Genomic DNA, 25,059 nt, shown 5'->3' with positions numbered 1-25,059 from the left:
TTCCTCACGCTTTGCTTGGTTCTATTTCGGAGTTTCCTATAAGCTTCGTACGCCTCTGGAGTTGGGTTACGCTTGAAGGCCCTATGTGCAGCATCACGTTTATTCATTAACTGGCGTAATGCAGTAGTGAGCCACGGAGCGGGAGCTCTCTTTACCTCGACAGTGCGTTGAGGAGCATGTTTATCATACAGTGCAATAATTTTGCGACATAATTCCCGAATTTTTCGGTCTAAAGTCGGTTCATTGCTTATATCACGCCAAGGGATGTCTGAGCAATCCTTTTGAAGGGCAGCATGGTTAACATTTTTTAGGTTTCTGTAGGTTACCAGGTGAGATTTTTCTTTGGTAGTATGCACTGCGTAATTTAAGAATATCACGTCATGAGCAGAGAGTTCTGGAGCGGATGTCTGATTGCCGCGAATTATTTTATCTGGTCGCTTTGTTGCTATTATATCTATGAGTGTATGGCTGTGTGGCGTGTGATGAGTTGGGTCCAGCGGTGTTAAACTTATATCATTGGAGTGGAACAGTCTCCTTAGTTTTTCTGCAGAGGGAGATTTTAACTGTAAGTCGATGTTTGTGTTGCCCATAATGATTATGTGTTCATACAGTGTCACGAGCGAGGACAGGGCAGACTGAAAGGAGGACATAGCACCGACGTTTGGAGGTTTATAGATTACTCCAATTAGCAGTTTCTGATTTGATGTATTTATTTCGAAAAACAAGAACTCTGCTTCTCCTTCGCCCTTTGGATCCGATGTGCATAGTACAGTAGGTCTGAGATCAGAGCGAACATAGGCACCCACACCACCCGTGCGTCGTGTTTCGCGATCTGCCCTTAGGAGAGAGTAACCAGTGATTCGGATAGCGTCGGAAGAAATGTTTGGTTTCAACCAAGTTTCAGAGACAAGGATAACATGGAACAGCGATTGGCAGAACAGGTCACAGAACTCGTCGAAGTGAGCCGTTAGCGACTGAGCGTTCGCGTGGGCCACAAAGAGCCCGCCGCCGGAACCGGTCCATCCCATTGTGGCCGCCTGTAGGACCGAGCGTGCTCCGTCTACCTGCTGGCCGGAAGAGGGACAAAAGCTGGATTTCGCGGGGGAAGACATATTTACAGGTGTGTCCAAGCTCGTGACTGACTCAAGCGTCTGTGGGCTAAAGGTGAAAGACAAGCTGGAGGTATCGGAGAAAGGAGCAAAAAGAAAGATGGAAAGTGACAGTAGTGGTTACGAAAAAGATAATAGTGGTAGTAGTAGTAGTAGTGGTAGTGACGAGGATGAAAATAACAGATATAGAGAGGCGGTTTTAAGGAGATTCCTGTTAATGGAGAATGTTAATTCCCATTTGACTGAACAATATGAATATGCATGAGCACTTATGATAGACAAATAAAGAGTTAGCTGTCTCATGTACCCATTCTTGGAAATGTTACTTTTGTATTAAAAGAGAGAGAGAGAGAGAGAGAGAGAGAGAGAGAGAGAGGCGTTGGATTTGTACAGTACAGTGCAGCGAGCCGGGACGAGGCGAGGCGAGGTGAGGTGAGACGTCAGCGGTGACCGGTCATGCTCGGTTATCCGCGTGTCCGGAATCCAGACAACAGACATGGGGCGAGTACGTGACCGAGCCGAGTCGTATGGGGCCGGACACGAGCGGCTCGGTCCCCCCATCAACAGGCGAGCCGTGACCGGTCAAACACTGAGCATTGCAGCACTCTAGTGTACACTTCGTTCTTCATCATGCACTTTATCACATCCTTCATTGGACAGTCTGACTCATTTTCTAACCATTGAATCACTCATAGGATTTTGACTGTAAACCTTGCAGATTTGCCGATGAATCCTTTGGTTTAACTTTCTTTGCATTTAGAAAACAAATCATAGATATGATTTCATGCGCGGCAGCATTTTCAATTATGGCTGACATTATAAAGAAGCGCTACAAAGCACACGTCAGAAGCAGCGATCTAAAAATGGCGTACATGTCTTGTCCTCGAGTCAGAGTAGCTGCCACACATGCGCAGAACTGCGGTCATAGCGCTGCCACAGATATAAATAAAAACAGAACTTACTTTGTGGATGACCCTCTGATTTTTGACAAAGTTTTGCTCTTCAAATGAACAAGAGCACCATCAGAATATACAGTTTAAAGTTGACTGACAGCTCTAAAGATTAAACTGTCTGTATTATAGTACTTAAACTTAGGTTTAAAGTACAGTGGTGAATGATGGCATTGCCAGTGCCATGTTTCCAGGTGACATACAGTAAACAGTAAAGGAAGTTGCTCTACCTGCTGTCTGACAACATTAAATGCAGGCTGGTAATTCTCAGACACAGAGGCTCGAACATAATGAAAAGCAAAGTGTTCAGCAACAGCGTCTGTACCAATGTAGACATAACTATTCACAGAGATACCAGTACAACAGTGGTGCACTGATGCCCACAGAGGCATTGAATCTTTTCCTGAAACTGTGAAGGAGTGGTACACAGCCCAACAGTAGCACCATACAGCTCCCAGCAGTCTTTTTTGTACCATTTTATGAGGAATGGCCCTCGGTATGGAGCCACTTAAAAGGCAGTGAGGTGCTCCACCAATAGGTGTGTCCCATGGCCCTCCTGCAATCTCTAATGACAATTGCAGGAGTCCACCAAGGTACTGTCTGCCAAGGAATAGGCAATCGCTGAGTCAGCTGCTGATAGAATTGCTGCAGCCCTGCTCTGAAGAGTTGCACTGACACCTCCACATCGCTAGGTGCCAGGGGTGATGGCAGTGATGAAAGCATCCCAATCAGCTTTGGAGAGAGCCCATTTGGGTGGACACCCAGGGAACTGACACCAAGGGAGGGTCAAAATGACTACTGTTGCACAGGTTCAGGGTGTTTCAAAAATGACCGGTATATTTGAAACGGCAATAAAAAACGAGCAGCGATAGAAATACACCGTTTGTTGCAATATGCTTGGGACAACAGTACATTTTCAGGTGAACAAACTTTCGAAATTACAGTAGTTACAATTTTCAACAACAGATGGCGCTGCAAGTGATGTGAAAGATATAGAAGACAACGCAGTCTGTGGGTGCGCCATTCTGTACGTCGTCTTTCTGCTGTAAGCGTGTGCTGTTCCCAACGTGCAAGTGTGCTGTAGACAACATGGTTTACTCCTTAGAACAGAGGATTTTTCTGGTGTTGGAATTCCACCGCCTAGAACACAGTGTTGTTGCAACAAGACGAAGTTTTCAACGGAGGTTTAATGTAACCAAAGGACCGAAAAGCGATACAATAAAGGATCTGTTTGAAAAATTTCAACGGACTGGGAACGTGACGGATGAACGTGCTGGAAAGGTAGGGCGACCGCGTACGGCAACCACAGAGGGCAACACGCAGCTAGTGCAGCAGGTGATCCGACAGCGACCTCGGGTTTCCGTTCGCCGTGTTGCAGCTGTGGTCCAAATGACGCCAACGTCCACGTATCGTCTCGTGCGCCAGAGTTTACACCTCTATCCGTACAAAATTCAAACGCGGCAACCCCTCAGCGTCGCTACCATTGCTGCACGAGAGACATTCGCTAACGATATAGTGCACAGGATTGATGACGGCGATATGCATGTGGGCAGCATTTGGTTTACTGACGAAGCTTATTTTTACCTGGACGGCTTCGTCAATAAACAGAACTGGTGCATATGGGGAACCGAAAAGCCCCATGTTGCAGTCCCATCGTCCCTGCATCCTCAAAAAGTACTGGTCTGGGCCGCCATTTCTTCCAAAGGAATCATTGGCCCATTTCTCAGATCCGAAACGATTACTGCATCACGCTATCTGGACATTCTTCGTGAATTTGTGGCGGTACAAACTGCCTTAGACGACACTGCGAACACCTCGTGGTTTATGCAAGATGGTGCCCGGCCACATCGCACGGCCGACGTCTTTAATTTCCTGAATGAATATTTCGATGATCGTGTGATTGCTTTGGGCTATCCAAAATATACAGGAGGCGGCGTGGATTGGCCTCCCTATTCGCCAGACATGAACCCCTGTGACTTCTTTCTGTGGGACACTTGAAAGACCAGGTGTACTGCCAGAATCCAGAAACAATTGAACAGCTGAAGCAGTACATCTCATCTGCATGTGAAGCCATTCCGCCAGACACGTTGTCAAAGGTTTCGGGTAATTTCATTCAGAGACTACGCCATATTATTGCTACGCATGGTGGATATGTGGAAAATATCGTACTATAGAGTTTCCCAGACCGCAGCGCCATCTGTTGTTGAAAATTGTAACTACTGTAATTTCGAAAATTTGTCTGCCTGAAAATGTACTGTTGTCCCAAGCATATTGCAACAAACGGTGTATTTCTATCGCTGCTCGTTTAGTTTTTATTGCCGTTTCAAATATACCGGTCATTTTTGAAACACCCTGTAGTTGTGGATGTATGAGAAAAGACCTAGGCTGCAAACGGCAAGGTCAATAGCCAAATAAGACCTATATGCCACACTGAAGTGTGTGGGAGCATCAGTACTCAAGAGGCAAAGATAGAGTTCTACAAGCATGTTCAAACAGAAGGCAGAACATATGTGCAAACACCACCCAATGCTCTTTCATAGTCAGTGTGATTCTTAACATAACCACAATAGCCATGGAGGATGGGGACCACTTGGCTGGGAAACAAGTTTTCTGGAGGGTGAATGCAAAAAAAACGGGAAGCGTGCAAAAGATATCAGAGCTCAGCCAAGTGACAGGAACAGACGCTATAGTTCCACTGTAGGATCACACTGTCACTATTCTGTGGGGTCATAAAGGTACCAAAGAGGCAGGTCATGCTTTACTGCCATCTGCTGCCACTGGTTGTGAAGGCACCCTATCAATACACATTTGTTCCAAATCAGGGTGTGTGGAAGGTTCAGGGCCATAGGGGCCACCAGGAAAGCTGTCTTGGCTACAGAGGTTGCATGAGGGCCATCAGAATCTCTCATTTTTTGGAGGACTCAATTTATCTTCTTCTCTTTAGAAAATTTAGACTTCTGCAATGATCGGTCTGCCCCAGATTCTGGAACACTGGAGGAATGCGAAGTCTTACAACCTACAACCTGTGGCTCCTTCAGCCACCAGCTGGCATCAAGTTTCAGGTCAGCAAATTCCTGGGGACGGAGTGTTCTGTGCAACTCCTTCCTGGTAAGGGGCACCTGAGGAGGGCATCTGGGGACGGAGTGTTCTATGCAACTCCCTCCTGGTAAGGGGCACCTGAGGAGGGCATTGCTTCTCCAGCTGGGGATTGGGGACATGCCCCAGCAAATAGGGAGTAGAGATGGGCAAACTCGTTCATCCTTGGGAACTAGTTCACTGGTGATCGTTCTTCTTTCGAAACCGTTCATTTTTACTCGTTCACCGTTCATTTGTGCTTGGTATATGTTTCTTATGAAAAACTGAAAGCTAGTAGTGTAGATGACTGAAGGATGGAGGGCACCAAGAGGGGGTACTTGCCTCCCCCTGGAGTATACAGTTTTTATTCATTACAGAATTCTTACACACTTTTAGAAGTAATTTCCACGATCCTGCAGAACCTCTCATTTAGCCAACTGTAGCCTTGTATGGTTGATCACAGGGAAATAACATAGGGAGGCACACGGAAAACCAACCCCGAGTACAGACTGCTCGCCAATTACGCACGATTTGTTGCCCGTTACGAGCAGATACAACAAATAGATAAACATGTAATAATTAGGCAGTGAAGAAATAACAAATAAGCAACATCTGCGAAACAATTGATGACTATTGTTGTGGAACAATGGGCAGTCTAGTGGTAGGGGCTGATTTTTCGTGTGCCAGCCTGTACCACTGAAATAATATTGTAGAAGTTATCTTATTTTCTTTGCAAAATTTGACAGCAGACACTCGATTATGGAGCGCAGGAACTAAAATGCGTTTACGACCCAGCACGGCCACCCCAGAACACAGTCACCTTTCCTTTTCGAGGAAAGATCGTAGCAAGTGCAACGTCTCTGTTTTCTGTTCGTTTATGTAAAATAATTCACATTCACAAGGGAATTACTCACATTACATAACAAGCCAGTAATGAGCCATCTACCAAACCAACATTAATAGTTTTCTTTTGAAATGTGCTGGTGTCTACAACATATTGTCTGTGCATCAAACTGCCATACTGTGCGGGAACTGAAGTGAGCTGATATGCCCTTTTGTTACCTGAAAAGAGGTACCTATTACATACAACGTAATTTTTATGTAATTTATGTAACTATAAAATACTTTTTAATTACTGGTCGTGGACGATGAATAGCCAGAACTAAGTGCAAGAACAGTTTGGAAAACATGTAAAATGTGCGAGCGCAGTGAACGAAACGAACAACTGGATACTGAACTAACTAGGAGTAGTCGGCAGTGGAACTGCGACAGGTAGTCATGCGAAGAACAACATGTGCTGCCGAGGGAGCCCGAGACAGAGGAGCACCGGACCGAGGCTGGAACAAGAACTGCCAAAGGGACCGCCGCGACCAAGGTGAACTAGTGAACTATGAACCGATTGTTCCTTGTTCCTGGATACTATAAGTAGACCACTGTGACCAAAGTGAACTATGAACCGATCGTTCCTCATTCCCGGGAACTATAAGTAGACCGCCACAACCGAAGTGAACTATGAACCGATCGTTCTTCATTCCCAGGAACCATAAGTAGACCGCCGCGATCGAAGTGAACTATGTAAGACAGTTCCTTGGAATTTGTTCCTCGGTCCTTTCGTTCATCATGGTGAACCGTTCCTTTGGACCCGTTCGTTCACGAACTACCCGTCTCTAATACGGAGTCAACACTCCCAAAAACGGGTGAGAGGGAGGAAGCAATAGGAGGAGAATCCCCAACCATGAGGGGAGCAGGTACAGTCGGACAAACCTGATGGCCAGATGTAGAAAGCACGCGCACACACACACACATATATATATATATATATATTTAAAAACAAAGATGATGTGACTTACCAAATGAAAGTGCTGGCAGGTCGACAGACACACAAACAAACACAAACATACACATGTGTGTATGTATGTTTGTGTTTGTTTGTGTGTCTGTCGACCTGCCAGCACTTTCATTTGGTAAGTCACATCATCTTTGTTTTTAAATATATTTTTCCTTCGTGGAATGTTTCCTTCTATTATAACTATAACTAATATATATATATATATATATATATATATATATATATATATATATATATATATACCTAAAAACAAAGATGATGTGACTTACCAAATAAAAGTGCTGGCAGGTCGACAGACACACAAAAGAACACAAACATACACACAAAATTCAAGCTTTCACAACAAACTGTTGCCTCATCAGGAAAGAGGGAAGGAGAGGGAAAGACGGAAGGATGTGGGTTTTAAGGGAGAGGGTAAGGAGTCATTCCAGTCCCGGGAGCGGAAAGACTTACCTTATGGGGAAAAAAGGAGGGGTATACACTCGCACACACACACATATCCATCCACACATATACAGACACAAGCAGACATATTTAAAGACAAAGAGTTTGGGCAGAGATGTCAGTCGAGGCAGAAGTGCAGAGGCAAAGATGTTGTTGAATGACAGGTGAGGTATGAGTGGCGGCAACTTGAAATTAGCGGAGATTGAGGCCTGGTGGATAACGGGAAGAGAGGATATATTGAAGAGCAAGTTCCCATCTCCGGAGTTCGGATAGGTTGGTGTTAGTAGGAAGTATCCAGATAACCCGGACGGTGTAACACTGCGCCAAGATGTGCTGGTCGTGCACCAAGGCATGTTTAGCCACAGGGTGATCCTCATTACCAACAAACACTGTCTGCCTGTGTCCATTCATGCGAATGGACAGTTTGTTGCTGGTCATTCCCACATAGAATGCATCACAGTGTAAGCAGGTCAGTTGGTAGATCACGTGGGTGCTTTCACACGTGGCTCTGCCTTTGATTGTGTACACCTTCCGGGTTACAGGACTGGAGTAGGTGGTGGTGGGAGGGTGCATGGGACAGGTTTTACACCGGGGGCGGTTACAAGGGTAGGAGCCAGAGGGTAGGGAAGGTGGTTTGGGGATTTCATAGGGATGTACTAAGAGGTTACGAAGGTTAGGTGGACGGCGGAAAGACACTCTAGGTGGAGTGGGGAGGATTTCATGAAGGATGGATCTCATTTCAGGGCAGGATTTGAGGAAGTCGTATCCCTGCTGGAGAGCCACATTCAGAATCTGATCCAGTCCCGGAAAGTATCCTGTCACAAGTGGGGCACTTTTGTGGTTCTTCTGTGGGAGGTTCTGGGTTTGAGAGGATGAGGAAGTGGCTCTGGTTATTTGCTTCTGTACCAGGTCGGGATGCGAAAGCTGTTGTCAGGTTGTTGGTGTAATGCTTCAGGGATTCCGGACTGGAGCAGATTCGTTTGCCACGAAGACCTAGGCTGTAGGGAAGGGACCATTTGATGTGGAATGGGTGGCAGCTGTCGTAATGGAGGTACTGTTGCTTGTTGGTGGGTTTGATGTGGACGGACGTGTGAAGCTGGCCATTGGACAGGTGAAGGTCAACATCAAGGAAAGTGGCATGGGATTTGGAGCAGGACCAGGTGAATCTGATGGAACCAAAGGAGTTGAGGTTGGAGAGGAAATTCTGGAGTTCTTCTTCACTGTGAGTCCAGATCATGAAGATGTCATCAATAAATCTGTACCAAACTTTGGGTTGGCAGGCCTGGGTAACCAAGAAGGCTTCCTCTAAGCGACCCATGAATAGGTTGGCGTACGAGGGGGCCATCCTGGTACCCATGGCTGTTCCCTTTAATTGTTGGTATGTCTGGTCTTCAAAAGTGAAGAAGTTGTGGGTCAGGATGAAGCTGGCTAAGGTAATGAGGAAAGAGGTTTTAGGTAGGGTGGCAGGTGATCGGCGTGAAAGGAAGTGCTCCATCGCAGCGAGGCCCTGGACGTGCGGGATATTTGTGTATAAGGAAGTGGCATCAATGGTTACAAGGATGGTTTCTGGGGGTAACGGATTGGGTAAGGATTCCAGGCGTTCGAGAAAGTGGTTGGTGTCTTTGATGAAGGATGGGAGACTGCATGTAATGGGTTGAAGGTGTTGATCTACGTAGGCAGAGATACGTTCTGTGGGGGCTTGGTAACCAGCTACAATGGGGCGGCCGGGATGATTGGGTTTGTGAATTTTAGGAAGAAGGTAGAAGGTAGGGGTGCGGGGTGTCGGTGGGGTCAGGAGGTTGATGGAGTCAGGTGAAAGGTTTTGTAGGGGGCCTAAGGTTCTGAGGATTCCTTGAAGCTCTGCCTGGACATCAGGAATGGGATTACCTTGGCAAACTTTGTATGTGGTGTTGTCTGAAAGCTGACACAGTCCCTCAGCCACATACTCCCGACGATCAAGTACCACGGTCGTGGAACCCTTGTCCGCCGGAAGAATGACGATGGACCGGTCAGCCTTCAGATCACGGATAGCCTGGGCTTCAGCAGTGGTGATGTTGGGAGTAGGATTAAGGTTTTTTAAGAAGGATTGAGAGGCAAGGCTGGAAGTCAGAAATTCCTTGAAGGTTTGGAGAGGGTGATTTTGAGGAAGAGGATGATGATGAGACTTACCAAACAAAAGCGCTGGCAGGTTGATAGACACACAAACAAACACAAACATACACACAAAATTCTAGCTTTCGCAACCAACGGTTGCCTCGTCAGGAAAGAGGGAAGGTGAAGGAAAGACAAAAGGATATGGGTTTTAATGGAGAGGGTAAGGAGTCATTCCAATCCTGGGAGCGGAAAGACTTACCTTAGGGGGAAAAAAGGACAGGTATACACTCGCGCACACACACACACATATCCATCCGCATATACACAGACACAACCAGACATTTGTAAAGGCAAAGAGTTTGGGCAGAGATGTCAGTCGGGACGGAAGTACAGAGGCGAAGATGATGTTGAAAGACAGGTGAGGTATGAGCGGCGGCAGATTGAAATTAGAAATTAGCGGAGATTGAGGCCTGGCGGATAGCGAGAAGAGAGGATATGCTGAAGGGAAAGTTCCCATCTCCGGAGTTCTGACAGGTTGGTGTTAGTGGGAAGTATCCAGATAACCCGGACGGTGTAACACTGTGCCAAGATGTGCTGGCCGTGCACCAAGGCATGTATAGCTACAGGGTGATCCTCATTACCAACAAACACTGTCTGCCTGTGTCCATTCATGCGAACGGACAGTTTGTTGCTGGTCATTCCCACATAGAACGCTTCGCAGTGTAGGCAGGTCAGTTGGTAAATCACGTGGGTGCTTTCACACGTGGCTCTGCCTTTGATCGTGTACACCTTCCGGGTTACAGGAAAACCTATTCCAGTCCTGTAACCCGGAAGGTGTACACGATTAAAGGCAGAGCCACGTGTGAAAGCAACCACGTGATTTACCAACTGACCTGCCTACACTGTGAAGCGTTCTATGTGGGAATGACCAGCAACAAACTGTCCATTCGCATGAATGGACACAGGCAGACAGTGTTTGTTGGTAATGAGGATCACCCTGTGGCTAAACATGCCTTGGTGCACGGCCAGCACATCTTGGCACAGTGTTACACCGTCCGGGTTATCTGGATACTTCCCACTAACACCAACCTGCCAGAACTCCGGAGATGGGAACTTGCCCTTCAGCATATCCTCTCTACTCGCTATCCGCCAGGCCTCAATCTCCGCTAATTTCTAATTTCAATCTGCCGCCGCTCATACCTCACCTGTCTTTCAACATCATCTTTGCCTCTGTACTTCCGTCCTGACTGACATCTCTGCCCAAACTCTTTGCCTTTACAAATGTCTGGTTGTGTCTGTGTATATGCGGATGGATATGTGTGTGTGTGCGCGCGAGTGTATACCCACCCTTTTTTCCCCATAAGGTAAGTCTTTCCGCTCCCGGGACTGGAATGACTCCTTACCCTCTCCCTTAAAACCCACATCCTTTCGTCTTTCCCTCTCCTTCCCTCTTTCCTTATGAGGCAACAGTTTGTTGCGAAAGCTTGAATTTTGTGTGTATGTTTGTGTTCGTTTGTGTGTCTGTCGACCTGCCAGCACTTTCATTTGGTAAGTCACATCATCTTTGTTGGTTACAGTTCTGGGTTTTCAGGGTAGTACTATTGCAAGAGAGAATGGTGCAAATGAAGAAAAGCACAAAGTTGAAATATATATCACACTGGGCAACCTCCCCTGCATGATCTGCACATCTGTAAAATTTAGAAAAGAAATGGCAAGTCAAATTCAACAAGCAGATAATATAAATAATAATGAAAAGCTGTTGAAGGCTGGAAGGTAAGTAAATAAGTGCCCAAAACCCAAACCGGATCCAAGCATAATTGGCATCAAGAAGGTGGTCCACTGGAAAGGTAGAGAGGAAAAGAGAATAGTACAATGATAGACTTGCAGCATGAAAAGGGAAGTAGTTCTGCAAAGACTGAGGGCCCTTGGTCAACAAGTACGTACTCACAAAAGAGATGCGAGTGCCCTGGAAAGTCTATGTGAATTGTTCTACATTAGAAACAATGTCTCCTACAGAAACATGTACTACTCATTATTTGTCCACTTGCAAAGTCAATTCACTTTAACTAAATTTAGATTCTGGCAAACTGCAATTTAAACATAGTAGAGGTTATAAAAAATCAAGGTATGTGGAATGCGCCCCCACAAAGGAATTTGCTGCCTGCTCTTGCTCTATCCTGCACACATTTGGTTGATCTGGTGCCACTGCCCCCCCCCCCCCCCTCCCCCTCCCAACCCCTCTTATACACTTATAAAATGGTCAAATCTGTGTATGACCACAACAACCAAGGCTTCATCTGAAAATGTTAGACAATCCCTTTATTAATTTATTACACAATGTAAAAAAACATTGGCCTCAGCGACCAAAACTTTACCTCTGAATGTAACACAAGCTTGTATTTTACTAATGATAAATTTGGTAAAAAGGTCGTCATACAGGTGGATAAATACAGTACATTCCATGCTCTTCCACATCTATTACAAATACTATCTAACCAGTACATTTATTTAATAACCTTGGCAAGTGCAGTTACAGACCACAGAGTGGGTGCCCACTTTCACATTAATTTGTTACATTACACTCATGGATTTGACAGTGATTTTTATGAAGTGTCACTAGCTGTATTTCTTATTACAATGCTTCCTCCTCAGTTTCTGTCAGTTGGTGCAATAAAATCACTAGAACTGAATCATTGCAAAATTGCCCATGATGCCCATCCAAGTGTTAGTTTGTAGTTCTTATAGCTGTCTACCAGACGAAACTGCAAGATCAAACTTCATATGCTACCTAAACAACACACTTGAGTTTAGATAGGTAATAGTTGAAATCAGTATCACACAAAAAAATAAATAAATAAAATAAAAACTTTACCTTGCACTGTGTTTAAAAGCAATAATAGACAAATAATCAAGGTGCTCAGATGCTACTGGATTGGCAGGAACTCAGATGATGAAATATCCCAATACCAGACTTATGTACGAGTACACAGTACATTTTTTGAGTGGAGTATATAACACTTTGTACTTTTATTATGTTCATCTATATTTATGACCAGGTTTCATATTGATACACATTTTAACCACTGACACTGATTAATGACACTATTGCTGCTGTATATTGTATGGTATATCAGAAAACACGTGTAAAATAATGAGACCTGTTGTAATCTGCCCTAACCATTATTAAGGGGAGCCTGCCTCTCTCTCTCTCTCTCTCTCTCTCTCTCTCTCTCTGTCTGTCTGTCTGTCTGTGTGTGTGTGTGTGTGTGTGTGTGTGTGTGTGTGTGTGTGTGTGTGTGTGTGTGTGCGTGTGCGCGTACTACTGAATTTCACTTTGACTGCAGTCTTCACCTGCCTCATTAACAATTTATTTCAATAAACTTCATTTATTTCGAGATTCAATTATTCCCTTTATTTCTAGTAAATACGTTACATTATTACATGTGGTGCATCCAGTAATGTAGAGATAAAAAAGTAAAAATAGAAACAGAGAGAGAGCAATAAATAAATATTTCAGAGTAATCAGGTCATATGGATAGGTGCACATTAGGGTGTTCCAAAAATTCGAAGTAGGTTTTATTTGAACGCATACCCTCTTAATTTATTTGTACGATGCCAAAACAACTATATGTAAAATTTCAGAACCTTAGGATCTTGGCAGCCCATGCCGACTTGCATTGAAACATGTCAGGTTGGCTGTGCTTGGTAAGAAAGGCGAAGGCACATGCCCTCGTGTTGGTGTGTCTCGAACATTGTTAGTCTAAATTGTTGTCAGCAAGTGAAAATGTAAGTGGAATTACTTAGTAGTTCTAAAACGCATATATTTTTAATAGGTCTGATAAAACATTAGATAATATGTTCAAAACTGCCATCTAATGGACAAGTTCTAGCAGTTTTATTTTATAATATCCAGGAAATGAATTTAACTGTCAGTGAAAGTGCAAATCTCACTATTCGGGAATGTATGATCTTCTGGGAAAAGGTGTGTATACCTACCAAACATGAAATTAGTGAACCTATGTCAAGTTTGGAGGGAGCTGAAGAAGGAAAAAAAAAAAATTGCGCAAAAAATCCAAAAAGTATTTGAGCAGCGCCGACAAGAGTTTGTCATCAAGTTGGATGATTTGTTCGGCATTGCACATGCCAATGCCCTTCAGTTAATGAAAATAGATGAAGATAAAATCTTTTTACAGTGACAGAAAGAGCCAGATTGGCCTGGCCACTTAGATGGAGTGGATGAGAAACTGGCTAACAAAGAGGAAAGGTCGTGCGTCAGAACTATTGAGGAAGAAAACCGACATGCTAAATATCTTTCCATGTCAGATCCTTCAACAGCATCTTATGAAGCATTACAAAATGACATCTTCAGATTATAATGAAAACGAGATGTGTTTGCAAGAAAGTTTCCCAAGTGTGATTGAGAACATAAAATCTGGAACCAGTAAAACAACTATGCGGAAAAATTTCAGTACTCCAAAATTATTAGCAGCGCTAGATAGGTGTCAGTTGAGTGTGAGAGATTCAGTGTATGTTCTTGAAACTATCATTGAGGCACTTGGATATAATACTGATGAATTTCCTATAAGTAAGTCCTCGATCCAAAGAATTCGTACAGAGAAACGGAAAGAGCGTGCGGAAGCTATAAAAGTTAATTTTCAAAATGAGGTACCAGATGTTGTGACTGTTCTTTGGTATGGCAAACTGTTGCCTGCTACACATGATCAGGAATCAAAAGAAGAACGTCTTCCGATAGTTATTTCATATAGAAATAATTTCATTGCTCTGTCAATCACTCTTCAGGATGTGAACAGGTGAAAGCTGTTTGGAACGTGATTGTGGACTGCAATCTCGAAGGCAAAGGGCAGTTTCTTTGTTGTGACACTACAGCTTCAAATACAGGTCATATCAATGGTGTCTGTGTGCTACTTGAGCAAAAACTTAACAGAAGTGTCATTCATTTTCCTTGCCGCCACCACATGTATGAACTAGTGTTACAAAACGTGTTCCAGGTAAAAATAAGTTCAGTGACAACAAGTCCTGATATTCCACTCTTCAAAAAGTTCCGAGATAACTGGAAAAGTGTAGATCCAGATAATATACACTGCTACAAGGAAAAAGTCGCAATGCACCTAACCGTTTCAGAAATTGACTATCTGCTTGAGTTTTTACCACACTGAACTGACAAAGGAAATAATCAGAGATGAGAACTGATAGTTGATAGAGCTTTCTGTTATATTTTTAGGTTACGGACAGAAAATTCGAGATATGGCCTCCAGGTGCCATATACCAAGCTTGATGGATGGCAAGAGCTATAAATTCTCTAAAAATATCATTACTTTGTGGTCAGTTAAAATTTTTGAGCAAGGAGAAGGTAGCACTGTTTGACATTTGCCTGTTCATCATGACATCCTATGTCAAGCCATAGCTTCAGTGTATTTTGGCAGTAAAGGCACCCTACCAAGATTTGTGCTTTTTGAAGTCAATGAAGGCACACACAAAAAAATAGATGAAGACATCTCAAAAGCAACTCTACAGAAGATAAGCCAGCATTTCTGGTATTTGACTGAGGAAGTTTCCGACTTGTCACTGTTTCATGATGATGTGGATCTAGAAACAAAAGTAAAAATGGTTGAAAATTTAACCACAGATAACTTATCAGCTCATGCTAACCGTTACATCCCTTCAAAGGAAGAACTTGTGGTCCCTTGTATGGTGAGTTAAATAAATGAATAGAGACATCGTTTCTTTAGTTTTCTGTTTACATCAAAATTTTGTTAACCTGTTAGCTCTCTCTTAATTACAGAGAAAAACATCTACGACTTTATTTCAGTCAGAAGCAAGTCATTGTTCCATCGTCTTAAAACTGATGACAGTTTTCTCCACAAATGTCCTGCCATATGGTCAAACAGTGCTTCCTTTCAAGAAACCAGAAAGAAGGTTTCAGCACTGAGAGCAGTGAATGACACACCTGAAAGAGTGGTCAAGTTGATGCAAGACTTGGTTTAATCTCGGGTGAGGAGGAACAAAAACAAATTTTGTTACGTTGCATACAAGAACACCAAAAGATTTATTCTGACTGCAGAAAACAAACTTCAAAATAAAAATTTAGAGGCTAATGTTTTTACATGTTAAATAGTGAATAAACATGATTTGGGCAATTTGGTGTTATATTTACCAAACAATCATTAAGTTCCAGAATCCCTACATTCCCAAATAGGAAAAGTTTTCAATTCTCATGTTTAGCATCAAGTCTGTACGTGTTATAATAATTTAATTGTAATAATATATAGTATGCGAGTTATTAAGGTCAAATAGGAAAAAATAGAGGGAATGCATTTTCAATTTCATGGAAAAAAATTCCCATTATATCTTGGGACACCCTAGTGCACGTGTGCACACGGGGAATAGTTGGGCCTCAGCAATAGCCTCACATTGTGCATTATATGACTCTGGAAAGCAGCAGGCAGTGGAAAGGTGAACAACTGAATAAGTTAAGAAGCAACATTGCAAACACTAATAATCCAGAGTGTGAGAGGAGTATTTTGAATTACACGGCAGCAAACATTTACCTTGACACGATCGTTACTCGTGTTGAACAAATGGCACCTTCTGACAGCATTCAGAACAGGATCGTTCCAGTCATCAGCTACGTTGTGCGTCGTTACAGGTGGCAAACCATTTCTCTGTAGAGAATATATACATCTCTTAATCTTCACCATGTCTTCTTTCAGTAGCAGGTCCGCTGGATTGGGCAGCCGCCCACTGGTAAGCAGGACAACTCAGTTTTAGAGCATAGCTCATAGATAGAATAAAACAAGCATATCTAAGAGATACCTCACAAATATTAGGCCAAAGAGTTATCTGTTACTGGTTTTAGCTTTTCTATATGATGCTTTGTTGTTCTATTGTAATATAATATCCTTATAATTTGCACAGGAGTTAGCGAATTATGTGACATTTTGTATTTTTATTGTGTTATTGTATATTTACAAGTTGGTTTATTCCTTTCACATCTTTTAAATTGTTAACTAACACTATGTAATAATTGAAAATCTTGTAAATAACAAAGTTGGTTATACTATTTCATTCACAAAATTACAAAACTGGGTAATCTGGAATTTCATGTATACCATCCTCATTCCATAAAAATAATGATTTCAGATCCAAGATGATAATTTGCTTACATAATGCGGTTTTTGTAGAAATACATAAAATCATCAAATAGAAAGATCTAGAAAAATAATGCGTAATGATGTGACCAATTATTCAAATCTTAGATTGTTCAGTAAGAATCTTTAACATGGTTTACAGTATAGTTGGCTGTAACAAATAATATAACTTTTACATTGAAACCTTTGTAAGTGCTAGTAATTAAAATAATTAAACACATTAGTAGGTATTTATATTTGTTGAAAGCAATCATTCAAATTCAATATTTTAAAAAAATATTGTATAGGAAGAAATAGTACAAAAAATCAAAACTGCCAGATTTTTCTTCGTTGTTGTGAAACTTACTGTCAAACTAATGTTCTGTGAAATAAATTTCTAATTATAACTTTACAAGAGTACTGATACTAATTATGAATTTATCAAGTGTTTGTCAGTTCTAAACGTTTGAAACAATAGATATACCAGTTATTTAACCAGTCTGTATAAAGTTTATGAAGATATGTCACAGACTGAGACAACACAACATTACATGAGCTACAAGTCAATTTTTCTTTTTGGCGTTCCAAACTATGACACATTAACAGCAGACATTTGATAATTTTCTAACAAGGTACCCCTTGAGTATGATTTCACAAAAGGCCAGTGACATTTATAGCACTTGATGCCCCCACACAACTGTCTACCACACACCCACAACATTGGCTGCTAGTGGCAATAGTAGGGGGCGAAACTGGAAGTATCCAGTGATGATCAGAGCACTACGCTACAGAGTGTAACTGTACTATTTAGTCAATAAGTAACTCACAACAGTGCTAGTTGTGATGATACAAAGCACAGCAATGGCAATGATAAACAAACATTCTATTATATCTAAAACAATGGTTACTGCAGTTGACATTCGCCACCAGAAGGAACCCAAGGAATCTCATGGAGTGAGAAAGAAGTGGATGATGAAATATGAGCATTTCTGCAGGATGAGTCAGTGAAATGTGTGGTGTCATATACACTCAACTGTGTGGACAGTGTACATGAGGAGTACAATGATGACTATACATGCTTAACAAGTGAAATTGATATTGAAATGGGTGTCGAGCCATGGACAGAGAGAGAGAGAGAGAGAGAGAGAGAGAGAGAGAGAGAGAGAGAGAGAACAGCTCCTGAATATGTCTGCAGCAATACAATCCTGTAGTGCATACAAAAAACTATGGATATTCGAGAGGTCAGTTTGCACTTACAGGATGTGCATGGTGGTGACCTACTACATTACACACATCAAATTGCATGCGACGTACATTACAGTGATTTCAAGAGAACCAGTGGATGGTTACATAACTTCAAACAGTGCTATGGAAATGGAACATTTACGATAGCAAAATTTCAGACAAAGCATCAACTTAACAATGCACAGACAAACTGTGGAACTGGCCTGTAAATTTGTAGATGAGATAAACTTATCCCATCATTCAGTAAGGAATTTGTTTTCAACTACAACCAATCAGGATTTGAAAAGGAAATACATATGAAAGGAATTCTGGAAATTACAAGTACCAAGACAGCTGTATCAAAATCAACTAACATCAAAGCCTTAATACATTCGTACACAATTATGCCAATTGTTAATCTGGGTGGTCAATTGGCTGCAAAGTTATTTATCATTCTGTGGTAAGCTGGAGAGGAGCTCTGTCCCTCTGATTCTTCCTCGTGTGTGTGGTCATGCTAGGGCAATACGGAACATTTATGTCACAGCAAACAAGAGTGGGAAAATGAGTGTAACAGAACTACAACCACGGTAAGAGCACTGCTTTTGGTCAATAGCTGGCCAAAATTACATGCTTTTGCTTGATTCTTGGTCTGCATATAAAAATCATATTCTTAGAGCAAACTACCCCTCCTGAAAAATGTGTGACATTGCAATTCATACCACCTGGAAGCACTGGACAAATTCAGCCTCTGGATGTTTGTTTTTCCATGCCTATAAAACATGTTCTCGCATTATCTGCAGCTATACCTTAAAGGATAGTCAGTTTCATGATAAGCTCCACAACAGACTGCTTCCCATTCATTTGCATATCATCACATTCCATCAGTTCTCATCATCCCGTTATACCACTATGATTCTATATGCATTCTTTAAGTGTGGAAACTTAGTTAAGCATCCTGTACTGTTTGGAACTCCCAAGGAGTTTGCCTACGATCTCGATGGTGCGAACCTTTGTTATCACTGTGGAGTACCATTTTTCATTTGATGTCCATAATGGAAGTTAATGGTTTGTTTTGAACATTTCTTGACTGTCGAAGATGTCCATTTTGTGGAGTGTAATATATACATCCCACAGAACATTGATCTCTGCTCCTCCCGGACATTCATTCTCTGCCGCCCTCGTAATGCACTCGGTGAGTCATTAGCAGCTTATATTTTTCATGTCATAACTGGTAACGCAACACTCAAATGAACCTTACTAAAGACTGGACTTGCAACTTTGCAGTCAAGGAGTTCCTCATAAATATTTCCTAAAATTCAATACATTTCCCTAGTTGCAACTAAGTGCCATACATGCTTATTTTTAGTTAATCTTCAGCACAGTTCCAATTATTTTAAGAGAATGCAGGCAAGAGGAGTTACATTTGACTGAACCGTGGACACTGCCATCACAAGACATGTTTCTAGCAAATTGCAAGTGACACATGGAATGTGGTTTTTTGTGGTCTGACTCAGGAGAGCAACTTCCATCATAATAAGGGAACAACGTTTCATCATTTCAGTTCCAAATACAAACTGTCAGAAAGTTAGAAGCTCTTAAACAGCCATTACATCTTCAATTTGAGTCCACAAGCCATTGTACACCAAGTGTTGCACGGTACACCATGCAGTATAATAATTTTCCACACCCTCTCCCTACTACAATTATGGGTGGTAGGTGCAAAGAATGACTGTTGGTATTTCTCTGTAAAAGGACTTTTTGTTTTAATTTACTAAGGCAATCATTATGAAAAATTTTAACATCTAGATTCTTACTTGAGTTTGGGCTCTAAGAACTTTTAGAATAAGGTTATCCATGACACACACACACACACACACACACACACACACACACACACACAAAATTAAGTCAAATCTGCACTGTCATTTTAATTAGTGGTTTGCCGATTTCTGAGGAAGTAACAAATTAGTGATAGCTTTGCTATAATTGAAGTTATTCCAAAACTCCATCTTGCGCCACCGAAGATTTTCTCTGCATACAGGTAAGAAATATTTTGTTTACTAAGGAAAGCCATTTGGCCACTGCATAACAGTCTCAGGAATTTTAATAAATTTAGTATCACTGGCTATGAGTTGCTTGGAGAGCTACTTCAAGGATAGAGCTACAAAACTCACATCCCCTCAAATGTGTGTCTCAGAGAGGGTGCCTTCGTGGTTCCATGTGTAGCCTAGTGCTTCCTTTGGGGACATATTTACTTCAGTTTTGTACCAAGTTCACTTATCCTTGTCCCCAAGTCCTTCATTCTCTTGAGGCATGAATCAAGTATTTCTTCCGTCCATGGTTATCAGTAGAGTAGTCTTAATATCTTCTAATAATCTCCTGTTCATGACCTCATGTTTAAAAATATTTCTAACTAGTGCAACTCACTTTTTTACTTCTCTCAGCTTTAAACCATGTTTGCGACACCTACCCTTTCACCTCCTAAATCTTTGTCAGATATTTTTATTAGTATGCTTCCAGTCATGCCAAATATGTGGCCAAAGGAAGTTAGGGGCTTTTTTTCCTGGTATTTATAACGAACTGCACTGAGTCAGGTGGCTTACTAAAGAATGCCATGCCACAATGCATCAGGTATAGAACTAGACAGTGTCAGTGTTCTGACACTCACTGTAGGGATCACATGAGGTAAAAACGTGATCTATACACAATGATTGAGACCTGTACTGCAAATTGGCTTTCGTTTAGTTGTAATTTATTTACTGTAAATACAAATTAAATTAATATTTCTTAAGTGAAAGCCTAAAACAGCATTTGAAATATTAGTTTTGTTATCTGACAATGAAAGGAATGGTATAATTGTTTTGTAGAGTAAAATGTTACCTGAGGGATTTTATAATTATTACATATACTGAAAACCAAAATGAAAAATAGTGATGGAAGCCATTACAGTTATGTAATTAGTCAAAATATAGCAACAAAAAACAAAATTAATGAAACTTATTGTAAGGGACAAAATAGTAGTTGATAGAAAACATTTTGTTATAAAACAACAGCATTGTGGTGCTGAAAATTGATAAATCTTGTTGATCAATTTCAGAGTTAAACTTTTCATTGTATTCATTCACTTGCTTTGTTGTGGCACCACCAGAGCCAAAACAGGTGTCTGTACAAGGCTGTTCCAACAGAAGGTTCACAGTGAGAAGTTCTGATGAAGAGCTCTTAGAACAAATTTACAAAGAGCAGCTCACCATACCAACCTGTATCAATTGGTAATGCGGAATTTAAAGAGAATAAGAAATTGTAAAAATATTTCGATGAGCTTTAAGCTGAAGATATGCTAAACAGAATGAATAGAAGATATTGAAATCTACATTTTGATTTACAAGACAAGAATGAAAACAAATTTCGATTTCCTACACATCTAAACTGAAACCTGGATGTCAGGTTAACTTCAAGAATGTTTCAGATGAAATAAAATGAACATTTCATCATTTTTATTGTGCCAGTTTCTCTTTCCAATTTGGGTGATAAAATTTGCAATTAAATGTTATTGCAAGTAAATGTACATTAGAGGGAAGAGAAGGTTAGTTATGTACAGAGTTCCCTTTCCAAACTTTTAATATACTTTATAATTATTACTTAGCTTGCACATTCCTTTTATGCTGGCCCTAGATGCTTCTTCGAATCCCTTGTCCCAGTTTCTCATATGCTCAGGCTACCCGAGGGGCAGAACTTCTGATATTTCAGCCAGATCCTTGGAAGTTTACTGTGGAGGCCAGGGTTTCTGATAGAAAATATAGTTGGTAGGGAATGATCAGTCTGAATATTTGCCTTACAACAAGAAAAAAATGACCAGAACCATGTGTTTTATCTCTCTCCTGTTTCCACACAGTCCTGTTTCATTTCATATACCCTCTCAATATCACAGTTTGTTTCTCAGTGTTCCTTATAAATTATCAGTCACCTAGGAATTTGGAAGTTCAGCCTCGTAAGCATTTTCTGTTGTTTCTATTTTGGGCACAAAGATGTTAACACTGGTCCAATACTGTTATTTTTTCTTTTCTTCTTCTTCTTTTTTTTGCTTAGAGATTATGTCACTTTAACTTAGTGAAGACATGCTAACAAATTACTTTAACATATCAGACTGTTGCAAACAAAAAGTAAACAACTGTCATATTTTCAATGAACATCAAGGAAATATCTCAGTAAAACTAGGTGTATTGTATTTTTAATAATAAATCCATACCTCAGACAAATCTCATACATTCTCTTTCCAATTTTTTGCTGTATGTCACTGATTGTGTCCCGCAAGCTCTTTGTCACAGCATGGCCACGTAAGCTCTCTACGTTGAAGTTGTTCGTTTTGGTAGGGAATATCAGGAATGCAACTACTGTGATTTCTGGGTAAGATGTCTAAAAATAAAAACTTTATGAGAAACTACAGAAATGTATAACACTTCTATAAATTTAACTGACTTATTTAACTAAAACAATGATTAATGTTACCTTTAAAAAATGATTTAACCGTGCTAATGCCTCAATGAATACATCAGCACCTTTGTTTCCAAATTCATATCTTCCAGCTATGAAGAAATACAATGTTTTATCCAAATCAAAGTCATAGTGTCTGAAACAGAACGAAATATTTTACAGTTGAGACCAATACTGGAAACAACAGAGAAAAAACGCTATTAGCAATGTAGGAAAAAGATTACTTACTAGACAACAACACACTAGAATATCAATAGATGCAACAAAATGTGAAAGATTTTAAAGTTTTCAATATAATCTACACTCATGTCCAGTAAAGAAGTAATACATATTAACATAAATAGGAGTAATTCTGAAAGTTTTTATACAAAGCAACCATGACTTTTACGTTACAGGAGTATGGGATTTCATGCCATTGAGTATCAAGCCTCATCATTCATTGCCACAACGCAGTATCTATAATTTCATTTTATCATTTTCATGACATGGTTCAGTCTGATCATTTTCAACTCCTATGCTTAAGAAATTTTTATAGAACAATGATTGTGCTTTGTGTTCTGTCACACACCCTTCACCCACAATTTTTTTTTTTTTTTTTTTTTTTTTTGATATTACAAAAAGGATAGATTGCTACTGATCAAAAGGCTGCCTCCTGCATTAGACACAACACACACACACACACACACACACACACACACACACACACACACACAAAAAGCAATTCCCACTCGTGCAACGGTAGACATAAAAATTGTAAAATTTCTGTAAGGTTTGTGACAAATTTGTTTCTTTTCGGATCCAGAGGAAAATATTTTACAAAGCTGGTGTCTGATAGTTGTATCCAGCATCTATCAATCATATGTAGTATGCTCAAATTACTCAAACTGGCTGCCAACAATCTATTTGAACATGCGACTCTAATCACATGCCTAACAATCAGAGATAATTTTTCTGTGCTAAAGCTATAAATAGTGCCTTCCAGACTGAAACCTTTTATGATGTAATTTCTATCATCAAGTAAGCCTAACTGAAGAATCAATTCTCATTTAATTATGTTTATTTCTGAAATATGAGGAGTAACAATCTGCAAGTTTCACTATGTTACACATGTGACTGGCCTGTTCTTACTTCAAAATGTGGTCTTCTTCCAATATTGTGTAAATCCTGTGGTCATGTCTCAAACACCTGAGAAAGTAAGACACAAAAGTGGAGAAAGAAGCTAGCAGGTGAAGAAGGAAAACATTATAAAGTCAAGCAGCAAGAGAGGGGTAGAGTATCGCCGAAAGATGAAAAGTAGTGCAACAGTGGCTGAAAAGGAAGACAAATGGAAAAGTTCTGTAAAATAGAAATGCCATCAGAGAGAGCGAGAAAAAAATGTGCACAAATTTTTTCCTCAAGCAATAGGAAAAGCTTGTCTCCAGAGATAAGGAAGCACTGCCGAAGTCATCCAATTGGCAGCAAATCAACAGCAAGTTGTCACAAAAAAGGAGACAGTTTTTGGTGAAACAACACACAAAGAGAGAGCTGACAAGACTGCACACAATATCAGTGATGTGATTAAAGCTTTATATCCACAACAATATCAGCCAAATGTCTCTCAACATGAAGGATATCAAATACATAGAAGTTGGTCTAATGCAGAAAAGGTACCTTAAAATGCATGTCAAAGAAGGGTTACAAATTATTTAAACAGGAATATCCACATATAAATATAGGTCCTACAAAGTATTCTTATTGGCCACTTCATGTACTTCCTACAACAGAGAAAGATGAAGAAGTCATCATGTGCATATATCATGAGAATGTGCGGTTACTTTTGAATAAACTTTCTCACAATATACCATCATTTCCATCCAGTGCAGATGCAATGGGTTGCTGAAATGGTTTGTATTCCTTACAATATCACCTGTGCAAATTGAGAAGGGCAAAACTGTGGAGTGCATGCAGAGCGTAAATTTATTTCTGAAGTTGACATTACTGAAGACATTACCTTCTTCCAGTGGATCTGTAGAAAGTAAGCACAACCAAGATGACTCAATTCATGACCACTGCAAAAGCATCTGGTCTTAAAGATTTCACTCTTCACACCTAAAACAGCATTACACGAAGAACTCCGTGTACTGAAGGCAAATTTGAAGGATCATGAAATAATGCTGCATTCTGGTTTCTCAGAGACTTCTGTCATCAAGTTTCAAAAGGAAATAATGCAAGCCAGCTGGGGTTCTGAAAGTGTCACATTGTTCACAGCTGTGATATACAAGGTATGTCCACAAAATAAGTTCCGTTTGGTTATATAAAACAAATGTGCACAGATACAGAAAAATATTTATTGTACAAAAATCTACAACTGTTAAACTACTTTTCTACATAGCTTCCGAAATTTTGTAAGCCCTTGTCACAGCGTGGCACAAGTTTTTGAATGCCTTCTTCATAAAAGCTTGCCACTTGTGTATTCAACCATGTGGTAACATGTTCTTTCAGCTCGTAGTCATCATTGAAGTGTTAACCATCAAAGGCAGATTTTTAGGTGTAAGAAGAGATGAAAGTCGCTAGGACTTCTTTTCATTAATCTTCTCTTCAATTTTGTGAACCAGTTCATCAGGACCACAGAAGGGTGTCCACTTCATTCTTCATCGTGAACTTGATCACATCCTTCATTGAACAGTCTGATCCAT

At 40.8% G+C, this 25,059-nt stretch overlaps 1 protein-coding gene across 2 annotated transcripts in view; it reads right to left on the bottom strand.

Moving 5' to 3' along the window:
* LOC126100109 (glycogen [starch] synthase) overlaps positions 1-25,059 on the bottom strand; it is a 123,493-nt gene that overhangs the window by 35,897 nt on the left and 62,537 nt on the right. For both annotated transcript variants that reach the window (XM_049910629.1, XM_049910630.1), the window contains exons 7-9: positions 22,400-22,520; positions 22,140-22,306; positions 16,091-16,283 (exon numbers count right to left, since the gene is read on the bottom strand). In XM_049910629.1, the coding sequence (XP_049766586.1) occupies positions 16,091-16,283; positions 22,140-22,306; positions 22,400-22,520 (481 nt within the window). The remainder of the gene's footprint in view (positions 1-16,090; positions 16,284-22,139; positions 22,307-22,399; positions 22,521-25,059) is intronic.

The sequence above is a fragment of the Schistocerca cancellata genome, chromosome 9 (genome assembly GCF_023864275.1).
Source record: "Schistocerca cancellata isolate TAMUIC-IGC-003103 chromosome 9, iqSchCanc2.1, whole genome shotgun sequence".
In the NCBI taxonomy this organism is placed as follows: domain Eukaryota; kingdom Metazoa; phylum Arthropoda; class Insecta; order Orthoptera; family Acrididae; genus Schistocerca; species Schistocerca cancellata.
This window is presented reverse-complemented; position numbering and strand designations above follow the sequence as displayed.